The sequence below is a fragment of the Theobroma cacao genome, chromosome 5 (genome assembly GCF_053813885.1).
Source record: "Theobroma cacao isolate CCN51 chromosome 5, ASM5381388v1, whole genome shotgun sequence".
Taxonomy (NCBI): domain Eukaryota; kingdom Viridiplantae; phylum Streptophyta; class Magnoliopsida; order Malvales; family Malvaceae; genus Theobroma; species Theobroma cacao.
The window spans coordinates 6278816-6293664 of NC_142643.1; the positions used below are offsets into that span (position 1 = coordinate 6278816).

The 14849-nt window shown below is 33.1% G+C and overlaps 1 protein-coding gene across 1 annotated transcript; it reads left to right on the top strand.

Moving 5' to 3' along the window:
• The first annotated feature begins 1524 nt into the window (after nt 1-1524).
• LOC18598265 (SAUR-like auxin-responsive protein family) lies at nt 1525-2268 on the top strand. Its single transcript, XM_007027728.3, has one exon. The coding sequence runs from the start codon at nt 1655-1657 to the stop codon at nt 2030-2032; it is 378 nt and encodes a 125-aa protein (XP_007027790.1). The 5' UTR covers nt 1525-1654; the 3' UTR covers nt 2033-2268.
• Nucleotides 2269-14849: the final 12581 nt, after the last annotated feature.

The window sequence follows — 14849 nt, forward strand, 5'->3', positions numbered from 1 at the left end:
AAAATTCACATAACAAAAAAAAGAAATCATGACAAGTAGGACATATAACCTATATAACGAAAAAAAAAAGAATGTGGTTGATGATGCATAGAAATTTTTAAAATTTTTTTATAGAAACTTAAAATATATGAGCAAATAGAATATAATTAAAAAAATATAAATAATAATAATAATATAAATTTAAAAAATTAAATAAAAATTTTATCTTTTTATAATTTTATAATACAAGGACAAAAAAGAAAAGAAGAAAAGATGAGTGGAGAAACTTAAAAAATTTAAAAAAATTAAAAATTTGAATAAAATTGAATGAACTTGTAAAGTCATTTTATTATTATTTTAATTATATTAATTATTAATAACAAATTATTTTAAAAAATTATTAAAAAATATATAATATATAAAAAATTTCAAAATGGCCCACATTACAAAGGGACGCTCCGCCCCTGCCGTCAACCCTTCCCATTTTTCTTTTCTTTTTTGGATATTCCCACCCTTTTTTGTCTCCCATTTGACATTACAGAGGAAGAAAAGGCCGGCCCTGTTTTCAGCTTTATGTGGAGGGCAAACTTTTTGGCCTTTGCTCCTCACACGTTCGGGGGAGGTTGGAATATCTAGAAATGAAGGTAGTAGGTATATTTGACTATGTTTGATTTATTTAATTAGCTTTATTCCCACTTCGTGGAACCCACCAAACATAAGACCTTCCACCAACTGCTCCCCTTGTCAATAGCAAACTTATTTGTTAATATTTTTATTCTTATTCTTTTTATTTTATGGTATATGATATATGATTTTTCTTTCTTTTGATTTGGTGGGTTGTTTTCTTTACACGTCTCAACCGACATTTCAATAAAACGACCAGAAATGTTAAGAGTTCACTACTGAAGAATATTTCTAATTCCCTAAAAAACTTTAGTGTTTGATTCAATCATGGAATGGATTATATTGCATCACTCCACTTAACAGAAACTGAATTGAGATTCCCACCTTAAACCAAAAAAAAAAAAATAGAAGAAAGAAAGGTGAATAAGACTGTAGTGGTTGATTTGTTTTCTTGAAGATTATGTGGGTGTTTTGTTGATAATCAAAGAAGCATTAAACTGATTAGTGGCTGGCATTTGATTCAAATACAGAAATGATTGTTTAGCAGTTGGGGGTTAGTTATCTCTTCAAAGGCTGATTCGATCAAATATTAATGGATTTTATGCATCTTGAGCTCTTTTACCACTCTCTGAGATAGAAAAACAAACTCTTTTTATCAGATTCTTAGCCACCCAACAATAATTGACCAACAAATGTGGTGCATAATGTCCTATCAATCTAAATTCAAAATGGGGGTGCACCTCATCATTGATCTCTAACTTTTTTTTAAGTCTAAAGTTATATGCTTTCTTCCTGTTTAACTATTGATGAGTCAGTAAATGTCAGAAGTTTTTTACAAGTTAGAATTTATGCTCATAGATTCCCAATTATTGATAGTCAAAAGATGACCAATTCTGAGACATTCACTCTCTAGCCACAATACAAATTCTCCCCCCACCCACTAAGCAATAGACATGAGACCACCTCTTTCTTCCAGGTCCCCACTTCTTTATCTTCCCAAACTGCTCTGCCTCTCTTCCCAAGTTTCAATCACAAAGAGCAAAAGAAAAAAATGTTGGGAAAAAAAATTGTTTCCTTAAAGAAGCTAGCCAAGAAAGTGAAGGGCATGGGTGGAGGTGATCGCGAGCAATCACAATATGAATGCTTGCTAAGGCAATTTGAGGAAATGTCTCCTACTGCATCGACCCCATCTGGATTTTTTGCTGTTTATGTAGGAGAGGAGGAAGAAAGATTTGTAGTGCCAACCAGCTTCCTGTCTCATCCACTCTTCAAGATGTTGCTGGAGAAATCGTACAATGAATACGGTTTTGAGCAAAGGAATAAGCTAGTTGTTCCGTGCAGTGTCTCTACATTTCAAGAAGTTGTGAATGCTGTAGAATGTTGTAATGGGAAATTTGATTTTGGAAAACTAGTTGAGGAGTTTCTTTAGATAAAAGAAAGGAAAAAGCATGTAGCTTCTTAGTCTCAGGAAATAGGGAACTATAACCTTAACATAGGCTTTGAGTTTATAGTTCCATGAATGTTTTAGAATTGCAGTTCTCTTGTATCATACACATCCAGCTCTGCTGCAGGGCTGATTTTGGTCATGTGAATCAGTTTCCTAGGTAGACTTGATTGGATCAAGTTCAATATGAACATGAGGTGAATTAATTCCTAAGTTCTGGTTTTTCTTCTTCTTGTAAATATTTGCATCAAGAATTCAGAATGTGATACCAGAAGAGAATTATTGCATAAGGAGGTAGAATACCATCAGAAAGGGCAAGAAGGGAAGAATGAGTTTAGAGGTAGCTTAGTTATCTTTCCTGCCTCTTTGTTTCCAAGAACCACTCTCCATTTTCTATGCTTCTTCCTCTCTCTTTCTTCTATTTCTACCAAATCAGAGACAGGTAATTTGGCTATTCAAATGAATGGTTTGACTCTGATACTTCTCAAGCCTTCTTCAAACCAGACCAATTAAGCCTTCTTTAATTCTCATTTCAAACTTTAATGTTTAGGAGCTTATGCACATTTGCTGCATTTGACTTCTGGAATAAAAACACTTTCTCTGGAGGTAATATGTTGGTCTAGCAAACAACCGTATGAAGAAAATCTGCATCTGCGATGCTGAACGTTCTGTTGAAGATGATTTCAAATTCAAAGTAGTATAATACTACTTGTTTTCTAAGATTTCTTTTTTCTCTTTTTTGACTAACTGATGTCAACTTTTGTGTAACACATTGAAAGTCCACGAACTTGCAGGAGGGGCAATGTCTATGAGCCACATAAGAGGAAAGGTAAGATGGGGGATAAACTGGTCATTCTTGGAGCCATAAAACTCATTACAGATTAACACTTTTAGCGTATAAATATATGATGCATCAGTTGCTACATTAACTGTTGGTAGTTTACAGCAGCATGCTTCTTCAGGAAGGTGAACCAAGCCCATCAAATGGAGGATAAATGGTCAGGCGAGTTAAAATTCAGCAACATGATTCTGGATTAGAAAAAAACCTGCCAGCGAAACAAAATTCATTTTAGTATAAGGGGCGATTATTTTTTTTAGTCATTAAAGATAAGATATTTTCGAAAATAATATTTTTTTAAATTTTATTTGTTTATTACTAAAAGAAGAGTTTTGGACAAAATTGTCCTTAACGAAATCTCCGCATATTCAAAGTGTCATACTCTCTGTTTTTATCTTCCTTTTTCCTATTGAAGTTAAACGTCATGTTTTTCTTTTTCTTTTATGATTATAAGAAATATAACAAATAAAATAACCTAAAAGTTAATTATCTGAATTAGAGGATTTTTGGATAATATCTTTTTGTCCAAATCCATTTTGACGTTAAATAATTTTTCAGGATAATATCTGTTTGTACAAATTCATTTTATCTCAGTTTGACGTTGAATAATATTTCAATACATCTTCGTTTTTATGTCAAATTCCTTTTTGATTTTAAACTTTATCTCTATCGTGAAGGTGTTCAACTCTAAAAATTTATAGTCTAGTAAAATATAAATATAGAAAATAAGTTACACATTATATTTAAAAAATGTTGTTAATACATGCTATGTTCAAAAAAATATTGTTACAGTTAAAAAAAATTGTTGCACGTTTTAACTCCAAGAGTTTATGTTGTAATAAAATACAAAAGAGCAAATTACGCGTCATGTTTAATAAATGTTGTTGTTATACGTCATATTCAAAAAAATATTACACACCAAGACTTCAGCAACAGATGTTATACACGAAGGTCAAAGCTTTAACATCAGATGTTACACGTCAAGGCCAAAGGTTCAGCACCAGAAGTTACACGCTAAGGCCAAAGCTTTAGCACCAGATATTACATGTAAAAGCCAAAGGTTTTGCACCAAATGTTGCATGCTAATCCAAAGGTTCAACATTAGAAGTTACATGCTAAGGTCAAAGCTTTAACACCAAATATTACACGCCAAAGCTTCTTTCTTTCTACTAATGTTACATGCCAAGGCATGAATCACTTTGTTACACACCAAGACATGTTATACCAGACTTGAATCATTGAAAAACTCAATATCAATAAATCTAAAAAGCTGTTGTTACTCACTATACCATGTTTTTTAGTCTATAGATCGATGATGAGATGGCAAGAGATAAACAAAAAGAGAGTTTTGTGAATGCAAACCAATAAACTCAAGAATATGTTGTTACGTTCCATATCATGCTATTTAGTATGTAGATTGATGATGATATGGTGAGATGACGAAAGATAGATAGAAAAAGATGGTGATGGTGATAAAATTAAAGAGAGTTGGATGCCAAGAGAGAAAAATGGGAAGCATAGCAGACGAATGGTAGGAGAAAAAAATTGGAAGCATTAAATTTGTCTAAAATGGTCTTAAGGGTATTTTTTGTCATCTCATGGCAACAATCGGGTAAAAATAGCTAACTTTATATTGATGGTTATTTCTTAAATAGGCTTATAAGGAGGGTTATTTCTTACAATTTTCTCTTATTTTAAAGTAAATAACAAACAAGGTTATACAAGTTTTGATCAACTTATAAAAAGTCAAAAAGTAGAGGAAACAACTAAAAGTTGATGAAATAAGAAAGCCTAGTTCATATTTGGTGTGAAACTGAAGAGCGTTTAGCTTGGGAACAACATGAATTTGGCTGATATGTCAATCCTTCAATAAGCAACTATGGGAGCTTAGAAGGTTTTTAAGTTCTAACATTCCATGGAATTCAGGGACATAAGTTGGGTTTGGTTGATCAATGGATGCATTAGTTCATGTTTAAAGCGAGCATGACTAAATTTACGTTAAAAGCCCAAAATTTGAGAAGTGAGTTTGTCACGCCTCAAAATCGAGACATGACACAACCATATTATCTTCAAATTAAGCCCCAAAGTAATACGAAACCTTCCTATCTTTCATTTTTATAAAAGTCTTAAAATGAAGTCATATTAATAATTCCATACTTATTGTCACGCCCCAAAACCGAGACATGATAAGACCATATTACCTTGAGATTAAGCTCTAGAGTAATACGAAGCATTTCTATCTTACATTCATATATAAATTCTCAAATGAAGTCATAATGGCATATCTTACATTATCATCTATGTAACTATTACAATTTAATTAAAGTCTCTTTAGAAAAAGTGCAAAGAATGTTCGAAATTGCCCTGATGTTGTTGTCAGGTAGTTTGCATTGTCTTTATATATATATATATATAAAGAAAATCATATCTTTATGTAGGAAACTAGGAATCTACTTCCATTTTGTTCATTAGAAAATAAACTCATATAGCTTTCCAACCATATATAACTCAAATAGAAAAAGTTCCATAAGTCAGTAAAGAATTAGGCTTAAAGTGATGGTACAATATACAAAACTCAATTCTTTCAGCATATTCCTTTTTTAGTTTTAATCCAAATTTTTCTAAATCGAACAAATATTTTTCTTCAATTAAAAAGAATGTATTTTCTCAGCTTGTGATGATAAATCTAGCAACATCCTTTTTTCTATTTATTCTTCAAGTTGCTCTTGAAAATCCCAAAATGCTACACAAAAGTATTCTTGTGAAATTTTTCTTAGTTTTAGGTTTTTTTCACTAAGGTGATTGTCTATGTTTAGATGATATATTTATATTAACCCTAATTGTATTCTAATAAACTTCAACATATGAAAATGGCTTTAGTCCAATTATTTTAAAGGCCAATTTGTTTCACTTGGGATATGTCAATATCATATCTTAAATATTATTTAGGCTAGGGTATTACATTCTATCCACTTTATTAAAAGTTTCGCCCTCAAAACTTGATTTATCTTCATTTTCAAAATAAATAGAGATATTTTTTCCTCATATCTTTTTTCATTTTCCAAAGTTGCATCCCTTGGTGTATGATTGCTCCATTGGAGTTTTACAAAAGTAGTGATTCATACCTCAATACTTGTCTCAAGAATTTTGAATCATCCCACATAATGTGAGTTTAACTTTCCTTGCTTTCCAACACTCGTAACACCTAAGTGACACCTTTAAGAAGGTGTAATTCCTTTTTAAAACTTTGTCCTTTCAATTCTTTTCTTTCCACTTTTTGGAAGATCTTGTGAGGCTTTAAGTCTTTCCTTAATCATCTTAATCTTCTCTATTGCCATCTACAACATCTCCAGTCCTGAAAGCTTCCATTGCTTGACATCATTCCAACATAAAGGAGATCAACATTACGTTCCTTATTAAACTTCAAAAAGGAGATATTCTAATACTGAACTAATAACTATTGTTGTATGTAAACTATATCAAGAGTAAATAAACATTGTAACTACCATTTAGATCAATCACACAAGCCCAAAGCATATCTTTTACAATTTAATTTGTTTTCTCCAAATTCAAGAATCCTTGAACTTAATCCTTGTCCAATTCTCAAACAAATTTAACATACACTTCTCCTTTTAGCCTTCTAGAACTAATAACATACAAATTAGACCTTGTTCATCAATTGTAGTTAAATAAGTATACATCATAAACTTCTCATGATCATTTATCCAATAACAGATTCAACATTAATATTATCCAATTCTTCAATTTCAATTCTTATCCCAATACAAGATAGAATTACAAAAATAATAAACTTTTACAAAATCCTTGGGCTCCAAAACAATGAAAGTACATAAATCTCAATAACGGTTGGTAACTTAGCTAAAAAGAATTTTAACCTTATGTATTCAAAATTCATTTTCATACAAGATCAAACATAACAAACCATCACAATTTCACAACCAATGTAAATTCTCTTAAGTCTCTAAGTATCAAAATCCACAACCTCTACATAATTAATACACAAATCATCATTTAATAATGATCAATCATTGAACTAAATTACCAATACTCCATAATTCGTAACTTAAATTAAATTAATCATGCTTCGATTTCACACTCTGATATTTTACTTAAATATAACTTCAAAAATATCACATACCAATTTCATTTTCTTTTAACCAACTATTAGAATATTTTTAAACAATATGACTATTATTAAATAGTAACAAAGACCATACCAATGTAATCATATCCATAAGTTTTTCACCATACACATAATTCAAACGTAAATCCTTAACAATCCAAGTTACCTCCGACTTCAAAGTTAATCACTTATATGATGAGAACCAATCTCCTCAAATAGCTTATAAATATCAAAATATCTAAAATTTTTGTTAAATTGGGTATATTACTATCAACTCCAAGTCAAAGTCAAAAGTTGAGAATCATATATAAATAGAACTAATTATAAAAAATTACAACCAATAGGAATTCCAAGTAATTGATTTCCTGTCAATAGTAAAGTTACAAATACCAATCAATAACATCACATAATATCATAAATTTTCTTCAATTCTTGAAAATTGATTCCATACTCAAAATTCCCGAATATGCAAAACTACCCTTCAATTGTTTAGTCTTACCACAATAAGAAACATCTTTTGTACTCATAACATAACAAAGTTATTCTTAGCAAAACACATTTTTTTACCTCGAAATGCTCAATCACAAATCAACTTCTTCAATAAGATCTTTCGATAACCATGACCTTAGCCTTTATGCACAAATTCATAATCTATGCTTTTTACCATGAGAATCGATATTCTCCAATTAGATATTATTCCAATGTGTCTCCAATTTACCTTAAGTAGAAACTAATATCATAAATTTCTCGCTTTAACATTAATAAACTCATAACACTCTAAAATAGAAATCTAATGTTCAAATTTCAAAATGATTGCTTAAAATATAAATTCTCATGATCAAGTTTAAGATTTTTTTTATACAAAAGCCAACGTCCCAAATTGAGCAAATATCCTCTTTGCATCAAAATGTCATTACATCTTAAGTGCAAGAATTAAATCAATGTTCACCAAGGCACTCCACAATTATTAATACTAACAATTATCCCAAGATTTCAAAAATATAATATCATGTGAACTCTAATATTTCATACTTAAACTCTAATACATTACAATTTCAATCATGATAAAAGATTTACTAAATATACATAAAAAATCCGAAAATCAAAATTTGGCCTAATTTTCATAGGATCTCTAAAATCAAAATCATCTCCACAATAACCTTGAGTATAAGGTATTTACCTTTTCATAACTCGTACTAAAATCACTTGTTCATTATCAACTTATAGGCACATCATTGTTCTTTTTATGAAACTAACCAAATTAATCTATTCACCTCAAAACTCTGAACCTACTATCTTATATCAACCAAACTAAGTACTTTGAGTCCATAGAATCATTAACATAAGCTCTAACACCAATTCATACTTACAATAATATCAAAGTTTTACGTCTCCAAATATATAAAATCAACTACTAGTTCTTAACCTCCTTCGTGCACAGTATAATTCTTAAGGACTTGAACAATATTAAGAATATTAAATTTTATTCTAACTATGTCCAAATTCTCTCTTTCTCGAATCTTAAATATAAGCTTTGATACCATTATATGCCACCCCTCTAAATCTAGACATAACACGACCATGTTAACTTAAGACGGAGCCTTAAAGTAATATGAAGCCTTTCTATCTTTCATTCTTATAGAAGTCCTCAAATGAAGTCATATTGGCAATTTCATACTTACATTATCATCTACATATGTATTACAATCCAACTAAAGTCTCTAACATGGAAAGTAATTAAACAACTAGAAACTAATATATCAAATACATATGGTAAAGTCTCAAGACAACTAACAATATCTTAAGCTAAATGCTCAAATTAGGGCTAAATGTTTGGGCACGTTTTCAATTAAGGACCAAATGTTTCAATTGTAACAATCAAGGGCCAAACATTTTCGATACCTTACAATGAAAGGCTAAGTTAACTAGTGGATAGAGCATGTATCGCATGTAACAGAAAATAACGTTAGTTGATGACATGGCAACTGACTTGGCATGTTATCTAAACGACATCGTTTTGATTTAAATCCTACACCTAATTTTCCTCCAATTTCACTTGTTCTGCTTTATCTCCTCTTTGATCCAACTATCTTCTCTTCGGACATGGGCATGTGCACGATCACTGGTAAAGTGATACCAACTCATCACATCGAACATTGTGAAATGTGTTAACTCGTGTTTAAAGCATGCAAGACAAACACCAATCATCGTTTTGATCATGTTTGTTACAGACATGTTCTAGCGTTGTTTCCATAAGCGACACAGTGAGGATGTCAAAGTTTCCACGCCCTGCTAACCTTGGGCTACCTCTCACTTGAGCCAAAAATTCAATAAAACACATCACTTTACAATTAAACCTATCAATTGAGTGGATGATTTGTGTATAAAGTGTTAGCCATTTTCATTCAATGTTAACTTATTAACGATTTGTATGAAGTGTTGCTAATGATTTGTACAAAGTGTTGATATACCAGGATTTGTATGATTTTTGGGTGTCTATGAACTTCTTCTCAGAATAAGCAAATATGTGAGAGGCCAGATGTCACGACCCGGAACCTCCCTCAGGCCCATGACAATCGCCGCGACGTCCCGATTGACACTCATTATCCGGAATGCCAACCGGAACCCCGCAAGGCTTACATATCAGTTTCTTTCCTTTCCTATGAGCAATCATTGTTAAATATCGAGTTTTTAGAGAATATTTACTATTTTAGATCAAAAACAATCAAAATAAAATTTTCGCCACACAGGGGTATTTTGGTCATTTTTTTCTCAAAAATTTCAAAACTGGCTAAAACGTAATATACAAGTACAAAATACATAATTCATATTCAAAATGAGTTTAAAAGTCAAAAATCTTCATTTAAAACGAAATTACGGTTATTTGAATATAATAAGAAAATAAAAGAAATATTAAGGGAAATATTCTATTTTCTTCTAAAACAATATTTATAGAGTTATACGTGAATAATTTGTATAGCGTAAAAGCTAAATAAATTTATACATACTGAAATACAGTAAGTCAAAATATTTAATTTAATTTACAATAACAAGAAGGCCCCCGAATAAACAAAAGTAAAGAGGACTGTGAACCTACGATTTGGAAAATGCAGATCCAATAGTAGTCCTCGATGAGATCAGCTATCTACAGTCTATACTGAACCTGAAATGGGTGGAAAGGAGTTGGGTGAGATTTTGCAATCCCAATGAGTAAACAGACATTATCATAAATATCTAAAGGCGAGTAAAATGGAGGCAAGTTTAAACAATAAATTTCAACCCATTTCATAATGTTTTCAATTTATTTCTTAAACCATAAAATATTTGTAATTTACCAAAACAATTGTTAAGGCTTATGTCTTTTATTAAAACAAGGCTCAAGCCAAAACTAATCCTCGGGGATACCTTGGCCGAGGCATCTAACCGAGTCCGCCAAGGGTGTTAAAATATTCACACGTGAAACACATTTTTATTTTTAAAACCAGCCGTCCCTTGGCGTTGGCCGAGTTACACATTCACGTGGGGGTTCGACGTGAAGTGAGCTCTAATACTACCCCGGGAGTTACCCTCCTCGCCTCTACAACCGGAGTAACTATATAACTGGGTTTACCGTGCCCCTCTAATAGGCAGTCCACGGAAACCCGTCACTGCAGTGACTAACCCACCAATTTTAATAAAATTTCGACAGTATAGCGTGGCTTTTATTTATTTATCCAGCCTGCATAGTAAAATCAACTTACATAAATTTCCCAATGCATTCACAAAATATAGCCACATATACTCATTTCTCATAAGCCATTCCTAGGAAAATATATATTTTTCAAGTCAATTTGTAGCCTCCAATTACTCAATTTCATAATCAATACAATATATTTTTATTTATCACATTTATTCCTAAAACATCAAAAATCTCGTTTTTATTTCATAAAATACATAAAACGCATTTAAAAATAAACTCTAGATAATTTACAATAATAATAAGTTTACTCACCGTTTGTACAAACTAAAAGCTTTCTAAGCGCCCCGATCACTACTTGTCGGGTACGACTTCTTTGCCTTTTCCGGAAGGCTCTCCTCCTAGACACATTACAAAAATTTACACAATTCATCACATTGATGCTAAATCACTATATAATTAACTTAAATCCTATACTAATGCATGGTATGAAATGCAATAGCCTAAAACGGCTTAAATGCGGTATTAACCTATTTTTGGCACTTTGTCCGATAAATTGCTAACGCGCTCCATTTTAGCTCTAAATCATCCCATTCTCTCTCCAACATTTCTAACCATTAAATATCAGCCAATAACCTTCTAAAAACAACAAAATCAGCTCACTCCCTTCCTTGGAAAATTCGGCCAAAAATGGGACATTAACTCGGTAAATTTTCTACTTTGTTTTTCTATCACGTTTAATCGTTTTTCATCATTTCTCTTCATTTTCCTTAGAATAAAATCAATTCATCATCATTGTACAGCATTGAGCATCCAGCCAAGAGTGGGTATTGTGAAAATTTACTGATTTCTTGCCCAATTTAATTTCTAAACACATTTAACTAACTAAAACTATCAATTTAACTAAAAATCAAAACCTAAAAATTTCAATTTCTCTCTCCTAGAATTTCGTCCAGCCCTTGATATCACTTTTTGATCTCTCTCCTCAAGCATGCTAAATGGAAATAAAGGCATAGGAAAGGTAGAAATCAAGCTAAAATCGAAAAATCTTACCGTTAGACGCGTAAACGGTCGAAAACCGCGAATTTCTCTTTGAATTTTCTTGTTTCTCTTTGGTTTTTCTTTTCTTCTTCCTTTCCTCTCTATTTCCTCTCTTTTTCTTCCTTATGGCCGGCCAGCACTCAAATTTTGGGTTTAAATGGCTGACTTTTCATTAAAATAATATTATTTCATTAAAAAAATGCCATGTGTCACTTTCCCATTGGCCCATTTTTAAAATTTCATCCATTTGTTTCCAAATTTTCACCATACACTTGTCTCATATATTCATAGCTTAGATAAAATTCTCAGACTCATCCAAAGTCTCGGTGGAGTAATTTTTGCAATTTACACTTTTGCCCCCGTAAAAGTCAAAAATTACATTTTTGCCCCAAAAATTGAAAAATTGTCCATAGACATATTTTTCATCCCTTATACTCATACCATTCTCCAATTTGTCAAATTTGATCTAAATTCTCTCAAAATCTCAAATTTTGTCCGTGGGTGGCAAAATTACGATTTTGCCCCTACACTCCAAAAATCACCAGAATTAAACTTTTTCACTTCCTATCATTAAATTATACTCCAAATAGTTAATCTTGGTCAAAAATTTCACTCCATGATCAAATTATTATCTTAGGTGGCAAAATGACGATTTTGCCCTTGAACATCAAAATTTCCAATTTTACCCCAAATGAACCCTCGAACTCCGAACAATCATTTTTTTCATTCCTGGACTATAAAATATTAAATTTCATCATACAATTCCTATTTGAACTAGTTCGAGGTTAAATCAACTCAAGTGTACCGTTAGGTACGATATCGGGTTTCGTCTTTTCTTATGTGCTTTCCTAGCATAATAACATGCTACTCAGTGCATGTATGTCATGACATGTATTTATAGGGTCGGGTTTTACAATACTACCCCCCTTAAAATAAAATTTTGACCTCAAAATTTCACTTACCAGATTCGACAAATAGATGCGGGTATTGGTTCCTCATCTGATGCTCTACTTCCCATGTCATTTCCTCCATTCGAGCATTTTTCCACAATACTTTGACCATTGAAATACTCTTGTTTCTCAGTACTCGATCCTTTCGATCCAAGATACTCACAGGTTGTACCTCGAACTTCAAATCGTCATGCAACTCGATCGAAGGTGCTTCGAGGACGTGAGAGGGATCTGGTACATATTTCTTAAGCATGGAGACATGGAAAACGTTGTGGATCCGATCTAACTCCGGAGGTAATTCTAACCGATAAGCCACTGGTCCAATCCTTTCAATGATTCGGAATGGTCCAATATATCTCGGGTTGAGCTTTCCCCTCTTCGCAAATCGAATCACACCTTTCATTATCCAATAAAACACCATAATTTATCATGATAGTATAATCAATAAGATTTAATACTTCAAAGTATTCAAATTATTACCTTTCCAAGGAGAAACCTTAAGAAAAACTTTATCATCGATCTCAAACTCCAAGTCTTTTCTCCGTTTATCTGCATAGCTCTTCTGCCTATCCTGGGCTACCTTTAGCCTCTCTCGTATAACCTTGATCTTGTCATTAGTTAGCTCGATCAATTCCACACCCACTAACTTTCTTTCACCTACTTCATCCCAACAGAGCGGAGTTCGGCACTTCCTTCCATACAAAGCCTCGTATGGTGCCATCCTAATACTAGACTGAAAACTGTTATTATACGCGAACTCCACCAATGGCAAATGTCTGTCCCAACTCCCAATAAAGTCAATGACACAAGCCCGTAACATATCCTCCAAGGTCTGGATAGTCCTCTCTGACTGACCATCCGTCTGTGGGTGAAAAGCAGTGCTAAATTTCAATTTGGTTCCGAGAGCTTCTTGAAATTTCGGCCAGAATCGAGAAGTGAATCGAGGATCTCGATCTGACACTATAGAAACGGGAACTCCATGTAGCCTCACAATCTCATCTATATAGAGCTGAGCCAGCTTCTCAATAGAGTATGTACTATGGACAGCTAAAAAATGAGCGGACTTAGTCAACCGATCTACGATCACCCAGATCGCATCCTTTCCCCTCTGTGTCCGCGATAATCCCAAAACAAAATCCATAGTTACATGCTCCCATTTCCACTCGGGAACAGGTAAAGACTGAAGTGTACCTGCTGGCCTCTGATGCTCCACCTTAACTTGCTGACATACGAGACACTTTGCTACGAATTCTGCTACGTCTCGCTTCATACCCGGCCACCAATAATTCTCCCTGATAGTCCTATACATCTTGGTGCTTCCGGGATGTAATGCATAAGCAGATGAATGAGCTTCTTCCATGATCGCCTGTCTCAACTGGTTTCCCTCAGGAACACAAACTCGATCTTTAAACATCAAGACGTTATCCTCTCCAAATCTGAACTCACTGACTCCCCCATCGGTCAGTTTTTGAATTTCTTTTCTTAACTCATCATCAGACCTCTGAATGTCCTTGATCTGATTAAGTAACGAAGGTCGCACAATGAAGTTTGCCAATAAGGATCCATCCTCACCATTTCTCAACTGGACCCCAAGAGATTTCATCTCTATTAATGCTGAAAAATAACAACTCTGAAGTGCTGCTAAAGACGATGAAGACTTACGACTTAAGGCATCAGCTACAACGTTCGCCTTTCCCGGATGATAGTCTATCACCAAGTCATAATCTTTTATCAACTCCAACCATCGCCTTTGCCTCAAATTAAGCTCTTTTTGGGTGAGCAAATATTTTAAACTCTTGTGATCCGTAAATATCCGACAATGCTCACCATACAAGTAATGCCTCCAGATTTTTAAAGCAAACACCACTGCTGCTAACTCTAAATCATGGGTAGGGTAATTTGCTTCATGCCTCTTTAGCTGTCTAGAAGCATAAGCCACAACTTTTTCATCCTGCATCAATACGCACCCCAACCCCAACTTTGAAGCATCACTATATACTACAAATCCCTTACCATTAACAGGAAGTGTTAAAATGGGAGCGGAGGTTAACCGGTTCTTTAGCTCCTGAAATCGATTCTCACAAACATCATCCCACACAAACTTAACTCCCTTACGAGTTAGACGGGTCAAAGGAGCTGCTATTAAGGAAAAC